General features: G+C 45.7%; 1 protein-coding gene across 3 annotated transcripts in view; it reads right to left on the reverse strand.

Moving 5' to 3' along the window:
• HAO1 (hydroxyacid oxidase 1) overlaps window positions 1–24,672 on the reverse strand; it is a 365,752-nt gene extending 341,080 nt beyond the window's left edge. For all 3 annotated transcript variants that reach the window (XR_008465485.1, XR_008465484.1, XM_054195602.1), the window contains exons 1-5: window positions 24,477–24,672; window positions 16,333–16,484; window positions 7,181–7,436; window positions 3,584–3,759; window positions 2,584–2,675 (exon numbers count right to left, since the gene is read on the reverse strand). Coding sequence is in view for 1 of the 3 variants with exons in the window: in XM_054195602.1 (XP_054051577.1) it covers window positions 2,584–2,675; window positions 3,584–3,759; window positions 7,181–7,436; window positions 16,333–16,484; window positions 24,477–24,613 (813 nt within the window). In the remaining 2 variants the exon portion in view is untranslated. The remainder of the gene's footprint in view (window positions 1–2,583; window positions 2,676–3,583; window positions 3,760–7,180; window positions 7,437–16,332; window positions 16,485–24,476) is intronic.

Here is a 24,672-nt window from a genome sequence, read left to right on the forward strand (position 1 = left end):
TGGAAGAATGTAAGAAACAGCAAGGACAGAAGAGGCCTTTCCTTTATCCTACCCTCCAAACTTCCAGTGTTCATTAGTTTGGGGATGAAATTGAATCACTGTCACTTTTTAAATAATCATCTTTGCTTTCTTTTTCAAATTTATTATTCACTTATACTAAGGGCCAGCTAGCATCCAGGAGTCCAGAGGCAGGCATTGTACCTACAGACATGGAGCAAGAGAAGGATGTGCCCTGAGGAACTTAGAGTTGGCTGAAAAATTTTAATATGTTTTTCCTTTTGAAATGCATCTTGATTACAGGAATAATTGTAAACTTCTGAATCTAAAAAATAATTATCTTTCCTTTGAGTTTTGAAATGCTTTCTTTCAGCGCACATGTATGTTACTTTCACCAAGCTCTACTTATCCCCTAAACCAGTGATAAAGACAAGGGGGAAAACGATTTTTACAGGTCCCAAGTTACAAATAAGTAAACGGGGAGTTCAGTAAAATGCCCACACCAGGCAAGAGGCCCCAGTGAAGAGATGAGCCTCCTGAATTCAAACCTCAAGCATTAATTACAGGGCAACCAATGCCTATAATGCCTAAATAGTTCCTATTCATGAAAATCGGGAAAGACACAAAACTGGAAGTCAAGTACTAAGGAGACTGGAAACAGTGTGTGGTAGCAAGACAAAAGGCACACAAATTCATGCCTTTCAAATACGGATGTAATTCATTTCCTTTCTAATGGATAAAAAATGACTAGGAGATGGGGGGGAAAAAAACTTGAAAGTGCAGTTTGTTTTTAGATTTGGATTAAAATTTTCTTGAAGTTTGGCACTTGCTGTGATTTTTTCCCCTCCCTTTGGTTTTGCTCTCTTGCCAAACATATTTTGGATCTTTTTCCATACACAGAGACCGCTTTCTACATCCTGACAAACTGTAGCAACACTAAAGTGCTATAATAACTAAAGTATGATGCAAACCATAATTAAAACATAGATTTCCTCAATGTGTAACTAGACACTAGAAATATTAACCAGCTTGGGTTCAGCTCACGTTCTGAAAACACATGAAATTAAAGCAAATTATTATGTTTCTAAAACAGAACCGTTTAGCATGATCTGGTACAGAAATTTATGCTATGAAAACTGCATTGTGAAATATATTCTTTGTACAATGAAATCCAGTGAACACATCAGCTTTAATAGTGCCTTCTCCTCTGCACTGTGGTATTGCAAAGGAATAACTCATCACAAGTACTTTGCAAGTTTAATTTCTGTTCTACTGCAGTTGGCAAAAAAAAAATAATTTGCATTTCTTGAGATTTCTTGTTTCTCAAAATGAGTACCTGGAGAGAGTCGGTCAAGAGCATCTCAGAGGATAACGCCTCAACTCAGAGGACAATGCTTCAAATTCATTAAACATTTAGAAAACCATTTGTGCTGGCATTTGGCTCCCCAATGCGAAGCTTGACTGGTGAAGAACCAGCCAACACTACCAGGAGATCAGTGAGGCCACGTGAAGACTTCTGAAAATCAGCAGATGAAGGAAATTGTCTGGGGAAATCCTCAGCTGCCCCCGAGGAGAGAAGCAGAGTGCCCCAGGGGACAGGGGGACATGCCGGTGGGACAGCCGGGCAGATAAAGTGCAAAGCGCTCCACAGTGAAAAGGGGCTTACCTGTGCCCCTCTCCCTTCAGAAAATCATCGTGGAAAACAGGAGGTTTTTCATCAAGGACACATTAGGACTATTGAAACAGTCACAACTGGGCTTTGATTCTCCTCCCTTTCATTTTCTTTTTACTTCTGCAGCTTTCCCACACCAAATGAAGCAAGATGAGTGATGACTGGAATTTGGGGGGTTTTCCTTCAGCCTGAACACATACTTCTTCATTTTCCTTTGCTTCTTTCTTTTTTGCCAGTTGAAAACTTCTCAAATCCCTTTTCACCTTTGGAAAAGGTATGCGGTAGCACGACAAGGAAAAGGAAAAAACTGTTATTTAACCACTCTGTACCTTTTCCAGAGGTGAAAATGTTTGAAAGGAGAAAAAGGGAGAGTTTCATTCTGCCTTTAGCTGTTCTGTAACTCTCTAATTTTTCAGAAGTCTCTGAAGAATATTAAAGGGGAAAAACAACTCTAGTACAACCTTCAGTGAACTGCAAAAGGCAACAAGGCGTTTTCAAAGGAGGATGGGAAAGGAGAAATAAAAGAGGAGATGGGAAAAAATTTCTTAAAGCCTTTCCAATTTTTAAAATAATTAACTGACAATAATACCCCAATCTGCGATTGCTCTTCTGGATTTCCATGCAGGGTGCTGCAGCCAAGGAGAGGGTGCCCAGGTAGCTCAAAGAAACAGCCACCTGTAAAACCTCCTGTGCTGTTTTTGTTTGATCTGGCCAAGGGAAGGCCGTGTCTAACTCAGAGCATGATGTGACATACACAGAGAAGTGGAAAGAGACGACCGCTCGTGGGTTAAGGCATGTAACAAACATATTTACAGGTTTTTCCTCCAGCTGCCACGTGTTCAGAGGAAGCAAACAAGAAGGCAAAAGGTGGAGAGAACGAGAGACTACTGCTGCATATTGTCACCAGCACTTACAGTTGCAGGGACCCCATCAAGCTGTCGCGCTCCATGATTTGACACCAGGATACCATTTACCCCAATCTTTACGGCTTCTTTAGCATCATCGGCTAGAAAAAAACCCAAACAAACAAGATATGTCCTTCCGTAACTGGGAGCTTATTGACACTGTGGTGAGGGAAATTTTGGCATCACTAAAAAAACATTGCCAGTTTGGGCTTCATTCCACCAAAGTCCCATCTCAACACAGAAAACAGTTTCATCTTTAAGCAATAAGAGCAGAAAAGTCATTTGAAATGTTGGAGCAGAACATTTTACCACTCTGGATTAGCAGCCGTTTTGGTTGCTAGCCTTTATTTTCTCTACTATGTCCCACAACTCATCTCTAGGAAAGTATTTTGCTACATTATTTTCTCCAAACTTAAGTTATTGACATGATTACAGTAATAATCCATACTTAATGAAACCATGGTGTTCAGTGCTTTTTCGAAAGAATGGAAATCCTGCTTCCCTTTGTGTGGTGTATGACTTGGGTCGGAGTTAGAGTTTACGGGCGCAATGAAGAGAGCAAGTTCAGTCTTCCTGGCTGCATCTGATGTCAGATATAACTGACGCGATGCCAGCCGACCAGCTGACTAGTTTAGTGACCGGTGGCTCTGGTCCCTACCTACTGAGCATCAAGGTAAACACACCCCGTGGCACAGACACACAAACCATCTGACAGCTCCAAGTACTTCTTTAAGCAGCTCCTGTGAATGTCTTGGTTGCTGGGTTCCTAACCACGCATGAGGAAGAAAAGGGTTTTTTTCCCTTTGACTGTTTTTGTCTCTGTTTTGGCACAGCACAGAATTATGAACGTGCATCCCACCATATTCCCTATCAGCAAAGCAGATGCTTGCTGTTAAAAAAGTAACGCAATTCTATCGAAATTTCCCCAACACGAGCACTTTTCCTTCCCTGATGCCTCCGTGAGAAGAGACGCCTCGCCTCCCCCATGGGGAGCGGCAGAGCTACACACCCCTGAGGATTCCTTTCGCGACGATGGGCAGCGAGGTCAGCCCTCGAAGCCATTTGATGTCCTCCCAATTGACACTTGCATCAATCGCCTCGGTTACGTACACAGCCAGTCCACTGTTTTCTCCAAAGTCTTTCCCTGAGGAGAATGCCAGGTCGTTGCTTGAAAAGTTTTTCAATCTAAAACAAAAAAGACATAGAAAAATACTCTAAGAAAGATTTATTGTGGATGTGAATCAGTCCCTAGTACCAGCATTCAATATACCTGTGTTAAACCTTTGCTGTACCACAGAGCAGGAGTGAAAACAGCCTGTCCCAGCCCATCAGATCACAGTCCTTAGTAAGACAAAACCTTTGGCTGGCAAAGTATTTGGTAGCATTGGTGCAAGTTTCTCTGGCCTGAGGCAACAGTCTCAGCGTTTCAAAGGAAACAGGTTAAAGTCCAAAATCTAAAGATTCAGCATCAAACCCACAATTAGGAGGAAAACCCAACAGTGAGAGCGCTAATTTGGGCTCAAGCATCTGTGCTCCCGTGTGACTTTGGGCACAGCACTTCGCCACTCCTTTTGCCTCAGTTTCCCACCATAAAATAGGAATAACGGTATCTGCCAGGAGCACTGTCAGGATAAACGCATCAGAGACTGTGGGACGTTAAGACCCTAGAACAGTACAGCCTGGAAGTGAGAAGAGAACATCAATCTGGCTTGATATAACCCAGGACCCACTGAAGTCAAGAGGTGCACCTCTACTTACCATCAAAAAAAAACCCCTTAGCTTTCATGCAGCGAATTTTCTTTTAGTTTTTGGGGTGGTTTTTTTTCCCCAAATCCAGGGAATTCAGCTACTGGAGGGAATCGGGGATTGGGTAGGTGGGAGGGGAGAAGGAGGAAGTGAAATTTTGTTAAGCTCCATGAGTTAGATGGGTCTGCATGAAGCCTTGCATTCGGCCTGAATTGAGAATTTCCATCTGTCCAACAAGACCAGTTCCCCTTCTGTCTTGTTTGTATGTTTCCTTGTAAAAAGGAGGGGGAGGAAAAATGAAGTTCACATGAAAACACCAGCTATTATTTGCTCATTGGCACCGAGTTAGCCTCACCAGTTCTAGAAACTGAATGATAAACGACAGCCCCTGCACCGAAGAGTTCGCAGCCTTACTAGGCAAAGCAGGAGAAGGGGAAAGGAGGGTAAACAGAGAAATACAGGCTGTGCTTATATTAGAAAGCTGAAGCAGCCCCTGAGCGCTCACAAGCATTAAACCACCACCAGCAACAGCAGTACCACCAAGGACACCCATGTCCCGCACGAGGCGGATGGCTCTGTTCTTCGGAAACCCTGTCTCATTCCACATTGCACTGTTTTATACTCATATTCCACGTTTAGGGAAAGGCACAGTATTTTTGTATGGAAACTGGCTGGTTTCACTGCTGATTTCATGCCTGCAACAAGTCGCATTTCACATGGCTTTTCTGTTGAGTTCCAGGCCCAGAAGAAAATGGGAAAGGAGCGGGCTCTCAGCAAGATCCAGCTTTTCAGCTGTTGGTTTGTGGAGGGTGGGGTACCCAGAGAAAAACAGAACCATGGATAAGATTATATAAATAACTGTTGTTTTTCTTGGCCTGTGACACGCAGATCAACACTTGAATGAATGTTGCCTTACATACGTTTCTGAGCACAATGGCACCTTGTTGTTGCTTTGAAACTTTGTTGAAAAACCGAAGCCAAGAAAAAGTTATCCCCTAACTGAGCGGAGCCCTGCGCTAGGGGAGTTTCACCGCCGACTCTGCAACAAAACACTGTCCGAGGGTCGTTCTGAAATCTGAAGTGATTAATTTGAACCTTTAAAGATTATTCCAACTTCACATTATTTCACACGGTTCACTCAAACAAAACCTTGTTACGGTTCAGTCAGGTGGGGTCAAAGTGTTTCAGAAACGCTCTATTGCTTTCCTCAAATATTTTTGGGTTATTTGACTCACATTCAAAAACCCCAGGCCTTAAAATTATACTGCCCTCCAAAAAAGTTATTTAAAGAATTTTTTATTTTTTTTTTTTTAGGGTAAAATGACAGTGTGTACCATCAATGTTTTGTCAGTCACAGATCTATAGCAGGATTACTGTAAGGGGCATATTTTAATTCTAGATTTGTCAGGGAGTTTTGGTTTTCTGGTGCTTTACTTATTAATTGTACTTTAATACAGAAATCATAGGAAGAGTTAGGGTCGCTCTCTCAACCTTCATCATACCATCTATTAGCTCCAAGTACAAGTGTATGGGGGAGATCTGACACCCCAGGCTCTGGAGGTTTTTTTGCTTGAGAGGTGAAGAATCAAATTCATTGCAGAGTCCCACGGCTTATCTTAAAGTTGAATATTACGAAAAAGATGAAAAACCTCAGGATGTGATATATTTCTTGCTTTGTACAAGTTACATGTAGTATGTACATAGCACAGCATAACAGCCTTAGGAGACATAGGAAGAACACTTCATATCCATTGATAATATTCCAAACTAGCTTTCACCCAGAACTCAAATCAAAGTTAATCTGCTTCTAAATACATTCAGCTATCCTAAATTTTTTTCTTTCAATTTTTGTGTTCATTTGCAGGCTCTGAATAAGAGTAATATACAGTACTCTTAATATATGCCGTGGCAGACTGCAGTCACTACCCAAGGCCTATTTGCAAGACTCTCACAAGACTTTTCGCTCCATTTTGCAAACCCAAGTCCTGGATATCCCATCCACTAAATACACCGCTAACACGATGCCAGCGCTTCAGCGTATGTTTATTGGGGTGGTCTCTACAGTCTACTGATTTATATTTACTAAAGGCTAGTGAGATCAGTGCCCTTACAACAGTGCTGGATAACTGTTAAAATTAAATGCTTCATAGACCCTGCAAGTAGAGAGGAACTAGAATTAGTGCTGAAGTCAATTATGAGGCTACAAATTCTTTTGAGATATAGAAAATGTCACAAAACACACGTGAAATTGTGGGAATTGTCCTCATGGAGAATTTAGAGAGGCTGATCCCCACATGTTTCTGTATTTGACAAAAAGAAGAATTGAAGTTGCTTGGAAAGGAGCTCTGTGGTCAGTAGCAACACGGCCCTGGACCCAGTGCAGTGTCAGAGGATAACATAAGTTAGAAAGGACCATAACATCGCTTGGAAGGGACCTTTGGTCCACTTACTCCAGGCCCCCATTTGGAGCACAGCCAACTCTGCAACTGGATCCAAGTCCAAAGTCAGAGCAGGTTGCACAGGGCTGTGTCCAGAAGAGTTTTGAAGGCATCCAAGAACGTATTGACAGATGTACGACGAAGTCCCCCATCACTCTCACTTCATCACTCCACAGGCTCATTTTGCCTGGCACACAGTGTCTTTTACAGTCTGCAAACAGCAAGCTTAGTTTTGACCCAAAGCAGATCATCGCCCAAACACAGCAAGAGACAGGTGCTCAGTTCCCCGGTGTTATTGCCCAGCACAGTGTGTGGCACCTAGAAGAAACTCCTTCTGTCAGAGAAAAATTTTCCCCACAGCACCTCATGGTGACCATGGCACTGCCATGCACCCATCCCACATCCCACCAGCGGGCACCTACCTGAGGTGGGGAGGAAGCTGGAACTTGTTGCGCACATCGTCGATGCGCCGGCCGAGGAACGGCGTGTCCACTGTCACGAAAATTCCTTTGTAGCCAGCTCTCTCTGCACGCTTCACGAGGGATTTGGTAACCTCCCGGTCCTTGTACACATAAAGCTGCAGCCAGCGAAGACCGGCTGGAGCAGCTTCAGCCACCTCTTCAATGGAAGAGGTGGCCCAGGAGCTCAGCATCATCCCTGTCCCCATTGCATGGCAGGCTGGAGAAACACAAAGTTACATTCAAGACTATCCGAAGCACAGAGGGTGCTCTAAACAGGAGCACTTGGCTCACGAGGGTGTGTCAGCACACAATTTCACACGGCCTTTCCTCAGCGTTAACACATTTTCAGCCTTCCAGGGAAGGCTACATGAATAGTTAGCAGTTACTAACAGCGGTGGGCTGCTGTGAGGGCTCTCTGCCTTATTCCCTGTCTTTATAGACAAATTTCTGGTGACTGCTGTCCGCACGTTGTTCTTCTTCAATACTAGAAATAAAATATATTATAATCAAACTAAGCCTAACCCATATTAACAATTCTTTCTCCTATGGGGAACCTTTTTTTAAGCCCCTAACGCCGGGCTACCACTCGACAGAAATTTTGGCGTATACATTTAAGGACATACACACACGCACAGTTTTAAATGATCTAAAAAAAAATCCCAAAAATTGCATTTAAGGCTTCCAATTTTTTGTACACTGCCACATTGCTGCAGATTGGTGTTTTGGGTCTGTCATTCTCGACATTGCCCATCAGTCCTCCTCACCACTGCCACACTCTCCCTTGAGCATTTTGATCATGACATTTTGCCTTTCTCCCACCCCCAAAACGCTCGCTAGCATTAAATCTATGTTTCTTGAAGTGCTCTTCTAGCAACTGCCTGTTGTCATCTCCACACAGAATTTTGGGGCATAATAAAATAGTGGGACACAGTCCAGCAGACAGCTTCATTTAAAGACTCAAGGGGAAAGCTCCACTGTTCTTTTCTTCAACACTTTCATTGCCTGTCTCGTGCCCTGAAGGACAGGAACCCCACATCCATTGTGTAATAAAGCTCAACGCTTCTGCAAATTAAAAAGTAGAAGTTCTGATCTCAATGAGAGTGAGAAACACATCCCAGGTGGCAGGCCTGACACAGAATACTCCAAAAAACAAAGATCATAGAATGGTTAGGGTTGGAAGGGACCTTAGAGATCATCTAGCTCCAACTCCCCTGCCCTGGGCAGGGACACCTCCCATAGACCAGGTTGCTCCAAGCCCCGTCCAGCCTGGCCTTGAACACCTCCAGGGATGGGGCAGCCACAGCTTCCCTGGGCAACCTGGGCCAGGGGCTCACCCCCCTCACAGGAAAGAATTTCTTCCTAATATCCAATCTCAATCTCCCCTCTTTCAGTTTAAAACCATTACCCCTCGTCCTATTGCTACACTCCCTCATAGAGAGTCCCTCACCATCTTTTCTGTAGACCCCCTTTAGGTGCTAGAAGGTGCTATAAGGTCTTCCTGGAGCCTTGTCTTCTCCAGGCTGAACAACCCCAACTCTCTCTCAGCCTGTCTTCCTAAGAGAAGTGCTCCAGCTCTCTGAGCATCTTCATGGCCTCCTCTGGACTGGCTCCAACAGCTCCACGACCTTCGTATGTTGGGGGCCCCAGAGCTGGACGCAGTACTCCAGGTGGGGTCTCACGAGGGTGGAGCAGAGGGGCAGAATCACCTCCCTCGCCCTGCTGGACACGCTTCCTTTGATGCAGCCCAGGATGCAGTTGGCTTTCTGGGCTGCGAGCGCACGTTGCCAGCTAATGTTGAGCTTCTCATCAACCAACACCCAAGTCCTTCTCCTCAGGGCTGCTCTCAAAGATGAGCCGGTACAACAGAGAAGTGGTCTCCAAAGTCTTTGCTGAGGCCAGAAGGATGGGTGCTCATGCCCAGTGTGTTTTGGCCTCTCCTCCTGCACCTTCAAAAAGCTGTGGAGTGAAATCACTCCAGAGGTGTGGGCAGCCCCGAGGTTAAATGTCATTGAGCAATCCCAGATGGGGTCAAGCAGACGGAGACTTTGTGCTGACTGCCTCCCTGGGGTGACTTCCAACCCAGGCTGCACTACAAACCAGCGAACCTCATACAATTACATTTTTAGAATTCTATCACTTATCCTTTTTCAAGTAATCTGTCACTTAATGTAATACAAAGGAAAACACGCCGTGAAACTCAAAAAATATTATATAAAGTGTTATTTTTCTTGGTCTACCGCAGTATGCATATTTTTAATGTAAATGCACCTCTGTTTCAAAATGTCATCTCCAGCCCATCGAGGAATTAAAAAGTGGTCAACATTTTATTAAATCAGGATTACAAGCCTCAGAGTGGAAACTTATGAACAGCTTATTCAAACAAATTGGTTTACGCCTTTCCTGGGCCACCAGGCAGCTTTCAGTCATTGGAAACACAGTACCAATGACCCTGAACTCTCTACATTGTAGTCATTTCATTCCTCCCCTTTAAAATTACTGAAAATAGTTCCCTCTCACAGATTAAATACCTAGAAATTAGTTTCTTCTGAAGAACCCAGGCATACTGAATGCCTAAAGTCCTGTTAAAATCAGCTGCGGTGGGTTATCGCAAATCCCATAAGTGATTTGCCAAATCAAGTCTGTTAAGTGATGCTAAGAAACAAGGGACCCGCGTTCCTGTTGCTCTGTCAAATACGAGTTCATGAAGGAGAGGGTGGGTTGCTAACCCAGCAATTGCAAAACCCTCAGATCAGATAAGGGAAAAATGTAAACGTTATGGTTCCATCTGCCTTTAGGTATCCATTTGTTTCCATTCTTACTTTTATTCCCAAGTCTACCGCTACAGCCCTACGGACACAAGAATAGTCACAAAAGCAAAAATTAAAATAGAAACTGCACAATAAAATATATTCACTGAATAGAAGATTTAAAACACAAAATACCACAATATCCTTTCAACTTATCTGCATACATAGCAATAGAGAAAACAATGCTTTCATCTTAATTAGGATTAGATTTAAGCAGTTTGGTTCAATCGGAGTTCAACTGTCCCAAACTGGGTTATGGCATTTTCATTTTCACAAAAGCATACTCACAAAATTCCTCTTGTCTGTCCTGTAAAGATAGCGACTGTCTGGTAAAGCACCAGCTCAACGCGTGTGTTTTGGATCTGCGCGGTCAGATTCAAAGTTCACACACACAAAATTTTTCAAAGTTTTAGAGATTCCACGTTCCAGGTTTGGTTGATCTGTGCTTTATTGTGATCATTTTAAAGCTTATTGTGAGAATTTTCTAGACTTTCAAAAACATATGATACATAGTCCTGAAGTGTTGCCAGGTTCTTTATTCCTTTTTTTTTTTTTTAACCTCGAATCAGGTTTTGCTAAAAATATACTCCCAGTTCTTGCACATTTAGCTGCAGCTGAAGAAAACAGAAGCAATTCATTTCCTCCAACAACCGTATTTTACACTTCAAATTTGGGGCACTGCAAATACCTCTATTTATTATTACAAATCAGTACCACTAGATCCATATTCCCACGGGATGCTCTTGCGGCAATATGTGACATTTGCCAGAGTTTAAACATCAGATTTCTGTAAACCAGCCTTTCCTCATGTCATTTCAGACTGCTTTTAGGGTTTGGGTTTTTTTGCCTCCAGGTCACCTTTTAATCCCCAGCCCTGCCCAAAGCATACGTTTACGTTTGTACACGCTGCAGGCTCCCGTTGAGGTGAATGGCAGCACAAAGCGCGTGGCATGAACCGCACACAGGAGGCTGGGGAAATTTTCAATATCGGGATGATAAAGCTTGGCATTATTTGTACTCCCTTTTATTTCAGGGCCAAACACAGCTAGAATAGGGATATGGTGCTCCACGGCCGCCTTGAGCGGACGCAGGTTTCTCAGCCCCACTGTACTTAGCCCAGGGGAGCCACCACCAAGGACGTACCTTCTCACCAGGGAACAAACACTTTGATAAAATGGGACTTTCTTCATCCTTGGGGAATGCAACTGAAGTACTCCACATAGCGACAGATCAAGGTAGATAGACCACGGAACAGGACCCGCTTGGGAAGTCCCCAGGAGAACAGACCGATAACATTTTTTTAGCCCTTTTTTCAACCTGAAACCTCAGAGTCTCCTTCCCCCCTCCGACGGGGCATCACTTCATTAAGCGGTTTCAAAGGGTATGGATTCTGTCCCAGTGGGCAACCCAGAGGCAACATACTTCAGGCGAGGACACGGGAGAAGAGCCCAGCTTAAGCTTGTGTATTTTGTCAGGGTTACCTTGTATGCGAATGGGAACTTGCTATTTTTCTCTAGCTGTGCAAATTCCCATCGTTTCCCTCTTAGGGGCATCCCTGAAGCATGGCAGCCAAACTGCCCCACTGTGGCCATTCTTCCCTGAATCCACCAGTGAATCCACTGTCCCAAAGCTAGGGGCCAAAGGACATCAGAGGATCAACACGATGTCCTTTTGTCACGGTGGTATTTCTCAAGAGAAGTAGCTATGTTCTTGGGGCTGCATCTCCTAAGAAACAGAGTTGTTTAAAGTACTTAACGTTACTCTCTTGACGAAACACACTTGGCTGAGAAATCCCCTGCCCAGCCTTACCTCACTTACCCCTTACAAAACACTGCGTGCGAGTTGTGCCTACGATCATTTTGTTGACACAACGCATTTTGTCGGCTGTGCAGGAAGGCTGGAGGCAGCAGGGGAAAAATACATGCGGCCAACACGGATCTAGCTGGTCTAGGAGGGCCGTCATGCCAGACAGCCTGCCTACACTTGCACTAGAAAGGCCCCTGGCCGTGCTGGTCTCTGGGGGGAGTCAGGGCCAGGTCAGTCCAGGCCACGTTGTCCCACGTGAATATTGTCCTCTCGATGACTCTGGAGTAGACATACCTCAAAATTAACATAGGAAATAGGTGAAAGATGGGTAGAAATTCCTGCTGTTATCATGGTGGCTGAGCACAAAAAGCAACAGATTGCAAAATCCCTCCTTCACAGTCACGGGCATGTCCGATGAGCACAAGGAACATGAACTCAGATGCTCAGCAGCATCAAAGCAAACAAAAAGCACGGTAGAAGTCTGTTAAGAGCTGCTCCCTCTCCAGTGGAAATGATAGAGCTGCCAGTAACTAAAACCAGGGGGGGAAGCTTTTCAGTCAATATTCCTATTCTCTATTTGGCAAAGCAAAGCATGCAGTCACATCACAGGTGATGGTGAAACCCTTCTTGCGTCAGCAGTAACTCAGAAAGTTGCTTGAGAGCAATTGCAGAGGGTAAACATAAAATCATCAGATCTGAGCAACTGGCATTTAAAGTTGTCAAAAGATCCGGCCAGGAAAACAGTCGGGCTTTTCAGCAAGTCTGAGAGAAGTCAGGTATTGCAATACCCCCCCGGGCTAAAACACGAGAATGTAAGGTAACCGGTCAGTAAGAGAGCGCTATGTAATTAGCAGCAGTATAAACAGAATAGAAATCTCAAAATAGTGCTATATATCTGTTTACAATCAGTTAAGCTTTCAAAAAAATTGCTATTTCTTGCTCAGCAGATGGGCGGTGCGCAAGATTTTGTTTCGGTACACGTGAAGGTGGGTCTTATTTACAGGAGCATGAGCACTACGGGACTTTCAGGGAGACGATACGGGGACCACACTGGTTTGAAGCACAGCATGAAGTCAGGATGGCAAATTAACATCCTTGTATGGAGGAATAGCGAATCTCCTCATGAACAAGTGAAAAAAAACCCATCATGTAGAATCAGAAAAATTCTGTTGAAAAGTGTGTTGAGAATAGCTCTTTGCTCTTTAATGATGGCTAAGATTATTCATCAAATTGGCAAGTATTTTTAGTTAAAGAGGTTGAAATTGGAGTGGGAAGGACAAGAAAAAAAATCGCCTAAGTCAAAATGTCATGTGTTGATATTTTCAAAATGGAAATGTTTTCTTCTGAGCTAACACTTTTGTTTCAAAACAGAACTATGGCTAAAAGCATTAGCTAGTAGGAAAATGAAATAAAACATTGTGGTTTGGATCAAATTTAACATTTCAGTTAATCCAAAACAATTTTCCTCCCAATTTTTCAGTTTCTACTGAACAGAAAATCCATTATTTGGAAAATTGCCACATACACTGATGAACTACAACTAAAATGCTGGGGAATATACTTGAAGACCGACCTGGAAAAACTGGAACAACTGCCAAAGTCCCTGAAGTTGTTTCAAGGACAAGAGAGCATTCTCTAGAAGGAAGGACTCCAGGTCCATTTGGACATGTCAGAGAAAACTGAGGAGCAACCTTACTACAGCCTATATGGACAAATATCTTTTTTTTTCTCCTTTTTTTTTTTTTTTTTTTTTTTTAGAAAAAAAAAGCCTAGCTGACAGAATTATAGCAAAATGCAACATCTGGATTTGAAGCTGTGCGAGGTCTGACCACAATCACAGTTTATACCGCTCGGAGTGGAATTAGTTAACCTTTGGAATAATCTATGTTGCGTTGGATTGCCCGTCACCAGTAACTTTTAAAATCACAACTGAATGTTTTTCCCAAAAAAGATCTTTTACTAATGAAACAGAATTGTCAGTGGAGGTGTCTTTAAGGCAAGCTGCTGGACTTTGCCCTATCTTGGGTAAGGTGCACGCTCCTCTCCACCGGTTTTGGTTGCTGCGGGAGAAGCATCATCCATCCCTCGAGGAGCAGCAGCAGCGAGGCGCAGCAGCTCCCAAAACCCTGACAAGCCCCCAAGTGCGGGGTTGTGAGGGTGAGCAGTTTTACCTAAGGAGGCCCACCATGACATGCCCTTGTCCCTGGAGAGGACATTTACACTGCGACCCGCCGGCAAACCCACTGAAAGAGCGGAGCAGTGCAAAGCAAAATGCTGTTGCATCCTCCCTGGGAGGATCAGGCATGGTTCTTGAAATCCAAAGAGGAAGGGGAAGGAGCTGTTGCTGCCTGCACCACCCTGCTCTGCGGGTAAAGATGGTGGGAACCCAAGATTATCTCTCGGGGTTTAATCCCAACTGGGCAGATGTGTTGCTTGTGGCACCGACAGGAGCCGGGGCGCACACCACCTGCTTCCCTGGCTGGGAAGGGACAAGACTGAGACCACGCTGGGCTTTTCAAGGGCCATCATGACAGCAGAGACACCACCACATACATCGCTTCCTACACATCCGAGCCAAAAGTCAATCTTACAAAGTACGCCAGGTTTTGCAAAGGCCACAAAACTATGGATCAGACCTTCTTGACTGGCATAAACTGGTCCAGCTGAAGCAAAAGCCGATTTAAAGCAATCAACAATCTGTTCTCTTATGTTTCAGAGATAGTGCAGAATTTAAAAGAAGCTGGATGTATCAAAACCCCTGATGCCGAATGTCCCAAGTTTAAGGGAACCTTTTAGCCAAACGTGTACTTTACAGCTAATCCCTGTCATCTTATAAGGTCAAACGAAAAGCTTGGCACTGAATGCCCCACTCCACCTCTAACAGAGCACAAAACCAAAGCCGTATTTTTTTCTACAAGAAACACTAATGCAATACAGAGGGTGTGATTTTAATTACGTTCTCCTTCGAAAGCAACGAAAAATTTACCAACTCCCATGGATATGTTTATCTGACTGCACATTCAAACCGTCGCCAGGACGTCACGCTCTCCTAGCTTGAAAACCTAAGAACATTAAATGCAATAATCATACGTTAAAGTTTGAAAATCTAAGTGTACAGAAGTCAGGGAATTCCAAAATTAAAGTTATCTATCACAACCATAACTCAGCCCCGGTAGTCAGCCTTGTTGTACCACTCAACCCTACATGCCGTTAGAGATTTATGCCTTACAACACGTCGGGCCGTGGTATCGGTGGGAATTTTTGTTAAGGAACATCCTGAATTTTGTGTGTTTCTTAACATTGCGTTAATATGTTTGCTCTCAATGGTATAGTGCTTCAGAGTTTCCTCCCAGCATAACCCGGGCCAGAAATAATCCACAAGAGCTGCCAAAGGCCAGGACAGCACCAAGGCATCGCACTGGATGCCGCTTCTCAAACCAATTCAAGGTATTGGAGCTCCATCGTGTGGAACGCGCCGGCACATACAATAGGCATAAAAGTCTTTAGCTTCCTAATGAATCTCTTGGGAAAGAGAAAAACGTATCCCCAAACATACTATAAAAGCGGAGAAAGCTGCTGTTACAGAGATTGCTGCTGGAGTCGTGCTGCAGCCCATCACGGCGCACATCGCAGCGATGCGGCTTTTTAATGAGACTTGAGACCAGCTCCCACTGCAGGGCAGATAATTAGACTCACTTCACACTAGCATTCGCTGCATTGGTCACGAAAACATTGTTAAATGAATAGCTCAATCATGCACAGGATTATTTTTTTTTTTTTTAAATATTGCCTCTTCAGGTTCTGCATCCTTTTTCATTTAGTGCTAGAGCACAAAGACACGCAGCAAAATGCAGTTTATATGCAACAGGCACCCCCTGTGATCTCTTCCTCCGATCTTGCGTCATCCTGCAGCCCGGGTTCAAGGAGTAAGAAACCATTTCACACCCGAATTCTGGCCAACATCTCGTTTCTTGCAGCCTTTTAGGCTGCAGCCTCCGTGCTGGCAGCACCTTTGCGCAGCATCCAGCCCAGAGGGCCCTTATCTCGCTGGCTCCCTGGGGCGCTCTCGAAGAGATCTCTTCAAAACGAGTATTTTTCCCAGACAAGCAAAAGCTCCTGAATTTCTAGGAACAGTTCTGTTACGTTCTGGAAGTATGTTGCCATGACAATATATATATATAGTTATATTTATAGAATGTATAGGAAGCTGTATAGATAGATGTAGGTTTTCATGTTGTATTTGTTACAAACGATTCCCCTCTCTCATCCCGCATTTCTCATCCCTGTTTCATGGCACGGGAGAACCCAAGCACAGAACAGGCAAAGGAAAACGGTAAAAAACAAAACCAAAAATAAACCAAATTACTCTTGAGCAGCAACTCAAACCCATCCCGGCCGCAGCATCTGGAGCAAGAAACCAAGCCGGGCTTCACAGCCAGCAGGCACGGTATTACTCCGTTCCTCTCTAATTCACCGCGGGGGGGACTTTGTGTGGTTTACCTTTAGCAGTAGCCGTCTCCCCGTCCGCGTGAGCCATGCGCTGCATAGCGGTCGCCGCGACACACACTGGCATGCTGATTTTCTGCCCCAAGACTGAAGTTGACAGGTCCATTACCGACACGTCCCTGAGCACCCGGGGGTACAGCTTCCATCTGACACCGAGACAAATAAAGAGAATAAAAAGCCTGCACCATCGGGGTTATTTACAGTTCCTAAGGGGCAAGAGCAGATTTTCCTGCTGTCAGGAGAAACATGGTTAAAGCTGTGTTGGGGTTGGAGCAGAACCTCGTTGCATGACCCAGAGCTGCAGCAGGACCCACAAAATGCACAAAGCCAGGAGGGAGCAGGCAAGGAGGGACCGAAACCCATGGATGGTGAAAAAGGCCTTTGAACATTATTGGCTGGTATCATTTGAAAGAAAAGACAGGACCTGCAAAATAATACGGTTCACGGTGAGTCTCAGCCTTCCCAAAAGCATTGGGGCAGAACTGGATGACAGAGGGTGCGCAGGAACAGGAGAAGCCATCAGCCTCCCCTGGTTATTTCTCCTATGGACTAGGGAGCTACAGGGGATAAAATTATCCTGACCAATATGCTTGGCCCTCCCAGACCCCACGGCACAGGTCTCCGGAAAGAGACTGCGCAGAAGCGAGCTGCCACGTTTCTTCCCGTGGGAAGCAGGTGGGCAGGATGGCTGCCCCGGTTTTCCTCAGCTCAGGGAAGGTGGAAATCCACTGCTGGCACAGAGACTGAGTTGCGTTGCTTGGAGAGGCCCCGGTCACCAGCTGCTGTGCAACACGTAGTCACAGGGACTACAGCTGCAGCTCCAGGGACAGCCCGTCGTACCGCAGGGACCCCAGACTTCCAGGAAAAGACCAAACACAGCCACTGGAATTTGGTGCTGGAAAAGACGGAGTAGCACAACTGCTTTCCCAATAGGGCAAATTACAATCTAGTCCTTGAATGATGTGGCCCAGCATCCACTCAACCGTTCCCAACGTTGCTTTGCCTTCAACGTGTCTGCCAGAAACCACATCAGCCCAGAGCTGGGCTTTATTCTCCACTGGAGCCTTCAGCTCAGGTACAAATGGAAGCTGGCTCCAAAACAGAGCAAAGTAAAACACGCTTCATCTCAAATTACAGTTTATTGCAGTCAGGCTGGACATCACATGCTTGCACACACAGAAATTCATTTCCCACACACACACGCACACAACAGCAGCATCACAATCCCTCTTACGATGAGGTCAACTAGACGACACCGCGGTATCCAAACTTGGCTTAATAGGGTCGCATTCCTGGCAGTACCTGTGAAATTGGGCTTTTTTCCTCGCCATCCAGGGGCTGGTGCAGCGCAGCCACTGTGAGGAGAAGCCACAAGAGGGTGTGCAATGGCAGGGGCTCTGAGCCAGGCCAAAGGCTTCCTGCGAGCCGTAGGAGGGTACGCATGGACCTCCGGCTAAGGCATCCCTCCCTCGGAAAGGACTCTGCACTTTGAGATGATGGCTGTTGAATCTTAACTACAGAAAATAATTAACAGCTTAAGCTCTAGTGCTGCTGAGCCTGACTACCTGCTCAGCCCTAGAAAGCCTGAGACTAGTATGACTAGCAAGGAGATAGCAATCAGAGCCACTGTTACCTTTAGACTATGCTCCAACAGCAATTAATGGTCAGCTTGAGCTTGCATATTAAGCTGACAAGTGAGGGGAAAAAAAAAAACAAACAACCAAAAAAAACCCCCCCACACAACAGAAAAGACACAATCTCTTCGTTTTACGGAAAGATCAAGAGACATTTCCATAAGGTGGCTGGGACAGAGCCAGGCTGAGACCCAAGTTTCTGAAGCCCTAGAGCACGGGGCCGTGCCAGCTCTCCAGGAAGCGCTCCCCGGGGAGGAGAAAGATGGTTATGGTGCTTGGAAAGAGACGCGTAGTTGTGGGAGTCAGCTGTATTACTCGATGCCAAGACACACACTGCAAGTATGTCTCCTCAGACTTGTTTTCAGGCTATTGTATCACGTTGTTATTTTTCGGGGGAGGATGGGCTGAGGGTGGGACAAAGAAAACATGACTTTGTTCTCCCCCTTTCTTCCTAAGCCTCGTTCCGAAGGCTTTCTCCCAGCTCTGAGACATCTTTTCCCAGCAAATTCAAAGAAAACAATCTAATAACCTTGCTCATTTTTTACGGTCAAACTCAAAAGCGTAAGGATGTGAAGTATCTCCCTCTTCCCCAGCCTGCTAGTTTCTCTGCTGTCCCACATTTTTACCTGGCGCAAACCACGGCCGTCTCAAAGCACGCGCAGGAGGGCCGGCCCAGAACGACCAACATTTCTGTAGTGCTTTTAACTGAGAAAAGAAAGGGAAAGAGCAAAAATCCTCCCAAAAGCGTATACAGGAAAAACGACGCTGTTCCAAGCAGCGATGAACAGCCTCCTTCCCGCTCACCTTCACGTACCATCACATTACTCCGTCCACGAGCTTTTGGGGGTCTTCAAGCTCGTTAGACCCAGACTTCGAATGTAAATGTCTCTCCCAGGTGGCTTCTGTGGCTTCTCTTCCCCTCACACCTTATCGGGTCACACCCCCTAGACCAAGATCAAGTCAATACTCGTAACTGAGTATTTACTGGGTCCCAGGAAAAACACCAAAAGGTGATCCTACCTTATCATTCTTTAAAGGATTCTTTAACTAAAACCTGATCTCGCTTTGAAAACATGGGTGATTTCAGCTGCGATTTTGCCGGACACTTGAAGTGAGGCACTTTCTGGACAAGCCACAGAGAAACGCCCTTAACAACAGCAAGCGAAACCCCAAGAGCAGATTGTCCTCTAAGCGGAGCCTGCCTTCGTCAGGCTGCCACACACCACCTGCTTCCTCCACATCTTTGAGTCAAAAGATTTCCTGGATATTTTGTAAAAAAATTGATTTTTTTTTTTTTTTTAATCTTCTCATCACCCTTTTTTTTTTTTTTTCCCAGCCAAGTCCGCACTCGCGTGCCGCAATCAGCAACGGGAAGTGAGCGCATCTTTCTTCCCAGCTGGAAGCGGGGAGACGACGCAGCGGGGCGGGCAGCGAGCACCCCCGATTTAGGAATCTTCAGCTAAACGCTGTTTTGAAGGAAGGATGAAAGGAAAGGAGGGGGGATTAATGTGGGGTTTCTTTGGTTTTTTTTTTTTTCCCTTTTCCCTCTCTGTTCAAAAGCTTCAGAATGTAAATTATCTTGCAGTTTGGTAGGAGGGAAGCACTCACTGCTTTCCCCACTCATTTTCAGCTGTGAGAAATGCTGAAATTTTCAAACCGCAACACATTTTGAAGCAGCTCTTGTTGTTTTCCTTCCAAAAATCCGTGCTAAATAATCCCTCGGTGCTGCATCGCAAGCAGCGCGCTGGGGGCAAGGACGCGCCGTTCAGGCATCCCAACTCCAACCCACGTTGTTGCCTTCATCTCCCCTACAGCTCCGCATCCCGCCCCGAGGGGCAGGAGCAGGTGCTGGGCCAGGCTGAGCAACAGCTGCTTTTGCTTCAGGAAAACTGATTTTCTCTCCCAGGGTGTCTCGCCATCCGCGCGGCGACTCTTCCCGCAGCGCTCTGCGAATCCGAGGTGAAAGGCATCGCAGAAATGTAATCAACTTATTATTGCAAGCATTCCTTTCCTTTTCTCCCTCCTACAACTTCACAAGCTTGTTTGACCCCAAATCACATTGCCAGCCTTGCTTTTTTAACCAATATTTAAATTATTTATGTGCCCGCTCATTTTAACACCCTTAACACCTAGCTACAAGACGATACAGCTGCAGAGAAATACCCATCGATGCTGTCACCGATAAACCAGCGGCTGCTGCTCCTCGCACATGACAACAAACCCCGTCTTCTCCAGAGGCCACCGGGGAGTCGGTGGCAGAACGTGTCACGGCGGATTAACAGAAACGTGTTCCTACACGCAGACGTCCTCCTTCATTAAAATGCCGAAAGGGGAGATTTCAGATTGATTTCTTGAATGCCGCCAAGCTAAAGGGGACCCGACCTTGTCATAAAATCTATTCTCCATTCAGGCCCCTTGGTTCCTTGACAACTTGCGAGCGAATTTAATGGGGAGCCGGCACGGAGCTGGAAAGACACACGGTGTTTCGGGACGTGGAGCAAATGCAAGTTGAACACAGTCAGACGCCATCAGGAGTAACGTATGCTCCGACACCCGAAATCATGTTCTCTGGCCTTAATGCCTCACTCATGCCAGTGCCACCTCCACGTCGTTTAAAAAATATGAGTAAAAAATAATTATCTGGCCTCAGCAGGAACACACTGGTGTCGATACGTGAGCTCCGGTTCTTCCCTCAATCCCACAAGAACTGGAAGCCAGAGGAGACTTACTGTACCTGGTGTTTACCTCATCTTAAACACTGGCCTTTTGGAGACATTTTATACTCTGGTATCTGATTACAGGTCCAAAATACTTCAAGCTCCTGTGCAGCCAAAAGGCCAGGACATTCATTTTATAATCTAATGGGTATGGATTGCACTGCTCCAAAAATTGCACGGGTCATTCCAAAGGTATTCCAGAATCTATCAAAAGTACCATTCATTTGCTAGGTCAGTCCTAAATAACAATCTATTTATTTCTCCATAAATGCAACCATTCGGTTGCCAAAAATATAAAGAGCTCCCAGACAAGCCCAACACTGATTTTTCTCCAAATACGATCCCAGCAGTTTCTCTCACCCGAATAATCTTGTACCACAAAGGTATGGGCTAACAACTCATGCTTCTGGTTCAATTTCGTGCTTTCTCCTTTTCCATTTAAGCATAAACATTTGTACACATATCTATAAATATTTAAATGAACTATAAAAGTTGATCGCCAGGCTGAATCCTGTGTCCTGAAGCCACATGTGGCTGAGCTTTGGGCAGCAGACACGGACGTGAGCTCTCTGGCAGTGGGGAATGAAGCTGAACGTACTGGTTTCTTTCACAGAGTCATCTGACTTTGTGACCTTTGCGCCTCGGGGGCATAAAGTCCATCTCACTTTATATTTACCCACCAGCTGCGCTCAGGAACAGGGAGAAAAAAAACACAGTAACCTGCTCAGAGACACAGAAGAACCGTGTGAGAGTCAGAGCGAGGAGCAGTCCGCCATCCTTAACAATTGGGCCATCCTTCTCCCAACAGCATCAAGGAAAAAAACAAAGATTTCAAAAATTCCGCATGTCAAACAGGCCTTATAAACCAAAATACCGTGAAGTCTTGGTACCAGGTTTCTACCTTTTCTAGACGTGTCGCCAGGAAGCCATTGCAAACACGGTCTAACGAACTGTTAACGGCAGCATCCCATGTGCTTAGAGAACAGGAATCCGCCACCGCGCGTTGTCCCTCAGCAGCAGCCAGTGGGACCCGCTGTAGGTGTCGCGGTGGAGCCCTGTGCTCGACGTGCCCCCACAAAGCTTCAGCGGCCCATTCCAGGGGTCACCTCTGCGGAGGGGAAGGTCCACCTGGCCGCAGGCAGCAAGCGCAGGCTGCTTAATGGAGATATCCCAGTTTGCAAACAGACGGGTACAGGAAGGCACTAGAAACGTTGAGAATGATTTAACTTGGGTTTTTCAGTGCTACATTAGGGCTATTTTTAACTCTGACCACCTTTACTATCATCTCCTTCTCATTACGGACGGACAAAAGAGCACGTTTGCCCACAAAGCTGTAAATCACTGTACCCGTGCTCCAGCCCTGCATCCTTTCCACGCCATCCAGCTCGAGGTGGCAAGCCCCAGCAGATGGCACCAGCTGCGATGCCCATCCCCTCCCGCTGAGCTGCGGGCGCCCGGCAGCACCCCACCCCCCTCTTCGGTGCTTTGGGGGACGCCCAGAAAGAGCCGCCGGTACAGAGCGATGGAAAGGTAACAAGCAAAGCTTTGACTCCAGCATCTCTGCCCCATGACCTCGCTCTTTGGCTGTCGACAGGTTCTTTTTTTGTTTGATGATTTAATAGAGCACGCTCCATTCGTCAGGTCTTTTAGACTTTATTAACTGCCTTTTTGGAAGAGATTTAAATGGCCTAAAGCTACGGCGGAAATTAGATCTTGTTTTCTTTAAGACAAATATACAAAGTGAGGGGGAGCAGAGGCAGAAACACAGCTTCCATCCCCTTCATACCTTTGCTGCTGAGGAGCAGGAGCCCAGCACTGAGGGCCTTTTAGCCACCTGGCAAATTTCATTTACCTTTTTTTAATGTCTCAGGCTGTTCAAGGCACTGCCGATTAATAGCTCCTTGAATCCCAGGCTGCCTGCAAGCTCCGCAGTCTGGACGCCTAAAACCAGAGGCCCTTGCTGAAGAGATGACAAAAGATGCCAGGAAAGAGGAGAGGAGCCTGAGCCCCACAGGTGACCAGCCGGATGCCAGGAGGTCTTATCGCAGGAATCTGCCCCCGCGGTGGGAGACGACTTCAGAGCAGAGCTGCTCTTATCTCACCACTAACATCTACTTCCAGACCCAAGTGGATACACCCAGCTTTTTGTCAGCCCGTCTCCGGGCAGATTAGATCCAACTGCTGTTTAATCATGATTAGCTCTAACAGTTAGTAGTAAGAAGTTCACTGCTACTACAGTTTATTGCCTCTGAGCACTTCCTCGAGCATCCTTTCCTTAATGTCTCATTTCGGTTTTACCAGGGCAAATAACATCGCAGCATCTGGAAGCATTACAAAGAAAAAAAAATAAAATAAAAATGAGGGTGAGCACTGCTACATCTGCTATTCACTCCTTGGAGCTGGAGCAGCCTTTGCCTTGTGTTAGAACAGCACCAAGCACAGAGGGATTTCCAATCCGCAATGGGGAATTCCACATAAAACTAAGAGGTCTGGAATAAGCAGTCACAGCGGAGGTTAGTTTTCTTCTTCTCCTGACATCATAAAGCTTTCCTATATGTGTCCCTAAAATTAGGGTTCTGGCCTGACTTCTGAGATCTGGCCATTGAGATCCTAATGTTAAACTAATTACTACCGAGCTTCCCAGAGCCTTGCTAAAGCTGCAAGGGATTTCCAGCTGAATTGCTCATAGCCTATGGAAAGGCAACCGGAGCCATAAGCAGGGTTTCTGCTCTACAGCAGAAAAGCAAAGCGGGGAGGGAGAAAGACTAAAGGCAAATTGGAAAAAAAAAAAAAAATAAAAATCTTGTTTTAGTTTGTTAGGCTCAGAGGGATTTAAGACAAAGCCTTTAGAGATTAGCAAAGACAAGCGCAGGGGGGTTAAATGTCTGCACCAACAGAGCACCCGCAGCCTCCAGCTGCCGCCTTTCCTCCGCGGCGCTCGGGCCGACGCTCTGGGGACAGAGCAGCAGCGGAGATTCAGGGGATGAGGAACCAACGGACTCGACGCAAGTTTTGACGCTTTCCCACCGAATCTGACAGCAAACGCCGACTTACATCGCGTCGACCTTGTACTTCAGGGTGTCCTGCTTTCAGGTTTTGACACCAGTTCAGGGGGCCAGCCAGAGTCAAAACCGGTATGTAATAGTTCCCATCGTTTACAATATTTCCTGGCGAAGCGCTGAACTTCTGCTGGAGGCCCCTCGAGCACGGCTTGGCCACCCAGGGCTGAGCCTTGGCTTTCATGGCTGGCTCGAGCTCGGGTACACAGCTCCTTTTTGCTCAGCCGCGCAGCCCTGATCCAGCGATGCCGCACAAGCCCGTACAGGGAAGGCTGCGGAACTCGCTCAGTTCAGGGAGAACAGGCAAAAAAGCAAAACTGACTCAGGAGCTGAAAAGGTACAATCCCACCACACGGATCCCCTGCCTGCATTAGAGCCCAACGTGTAGGAATTACAGTTTCATCAGCTGATTAGGTATTGGAGCCGAAGGACTCTTTAGAAAACGTATATTAACAAAGAGAAATAAAATGCAGGTAAAACTAAAAAGACGCTAATGGATTTTAGGGACTGCTTTTTGACAGAAAGCGTTAGGTGGAGGAGTGAAAGGGGAGAGACAGTTGTTCTGAAAATGAATTATTTGAGAGTCGTTCTGACAAAAACCAAAAAAAAAAGTTTCAGGAAAAACTGAGTTTTGTTCACACAAAGAAATCTAATATTGCAGCACATCTACTAATAAAGGAGAATTTACATCCCCCACCTCCCACCCCAGCCTTAAATTATCCTCCTACCTTGCAAATGCTGCTACGTTATCTGCTAGCGTTTCCTGGTCACCTGCTCCGGATCGGTAATAATCATACACTGATTTGGGCAGAAATTTTTTAGCATACTCTTCAAAATCAGCAATGCAAACTGGTTTTCCAGACATGTTTGCAGATCACACAGGGCTAGTTTATTCCCACTTCCCTCTCTTTTAAGCTCTGTATT

The sequence above is a fragment of the Rissa tridactyla genome, chromosome 3, assembly GCF_028500815.1.
Source record: "Rissa tridactyla isolate bRisTri1 chromosome 3, bRisTri1.patW.cur.20221130, whole genome shotgun sequence".
Taxonomy (NCBI): domain Eukaryota; kingdom Metazoa; phylum Chordata; class Aves; order Charadriiformes; family Laridae; genus Rissa; species Rissa tridactyla.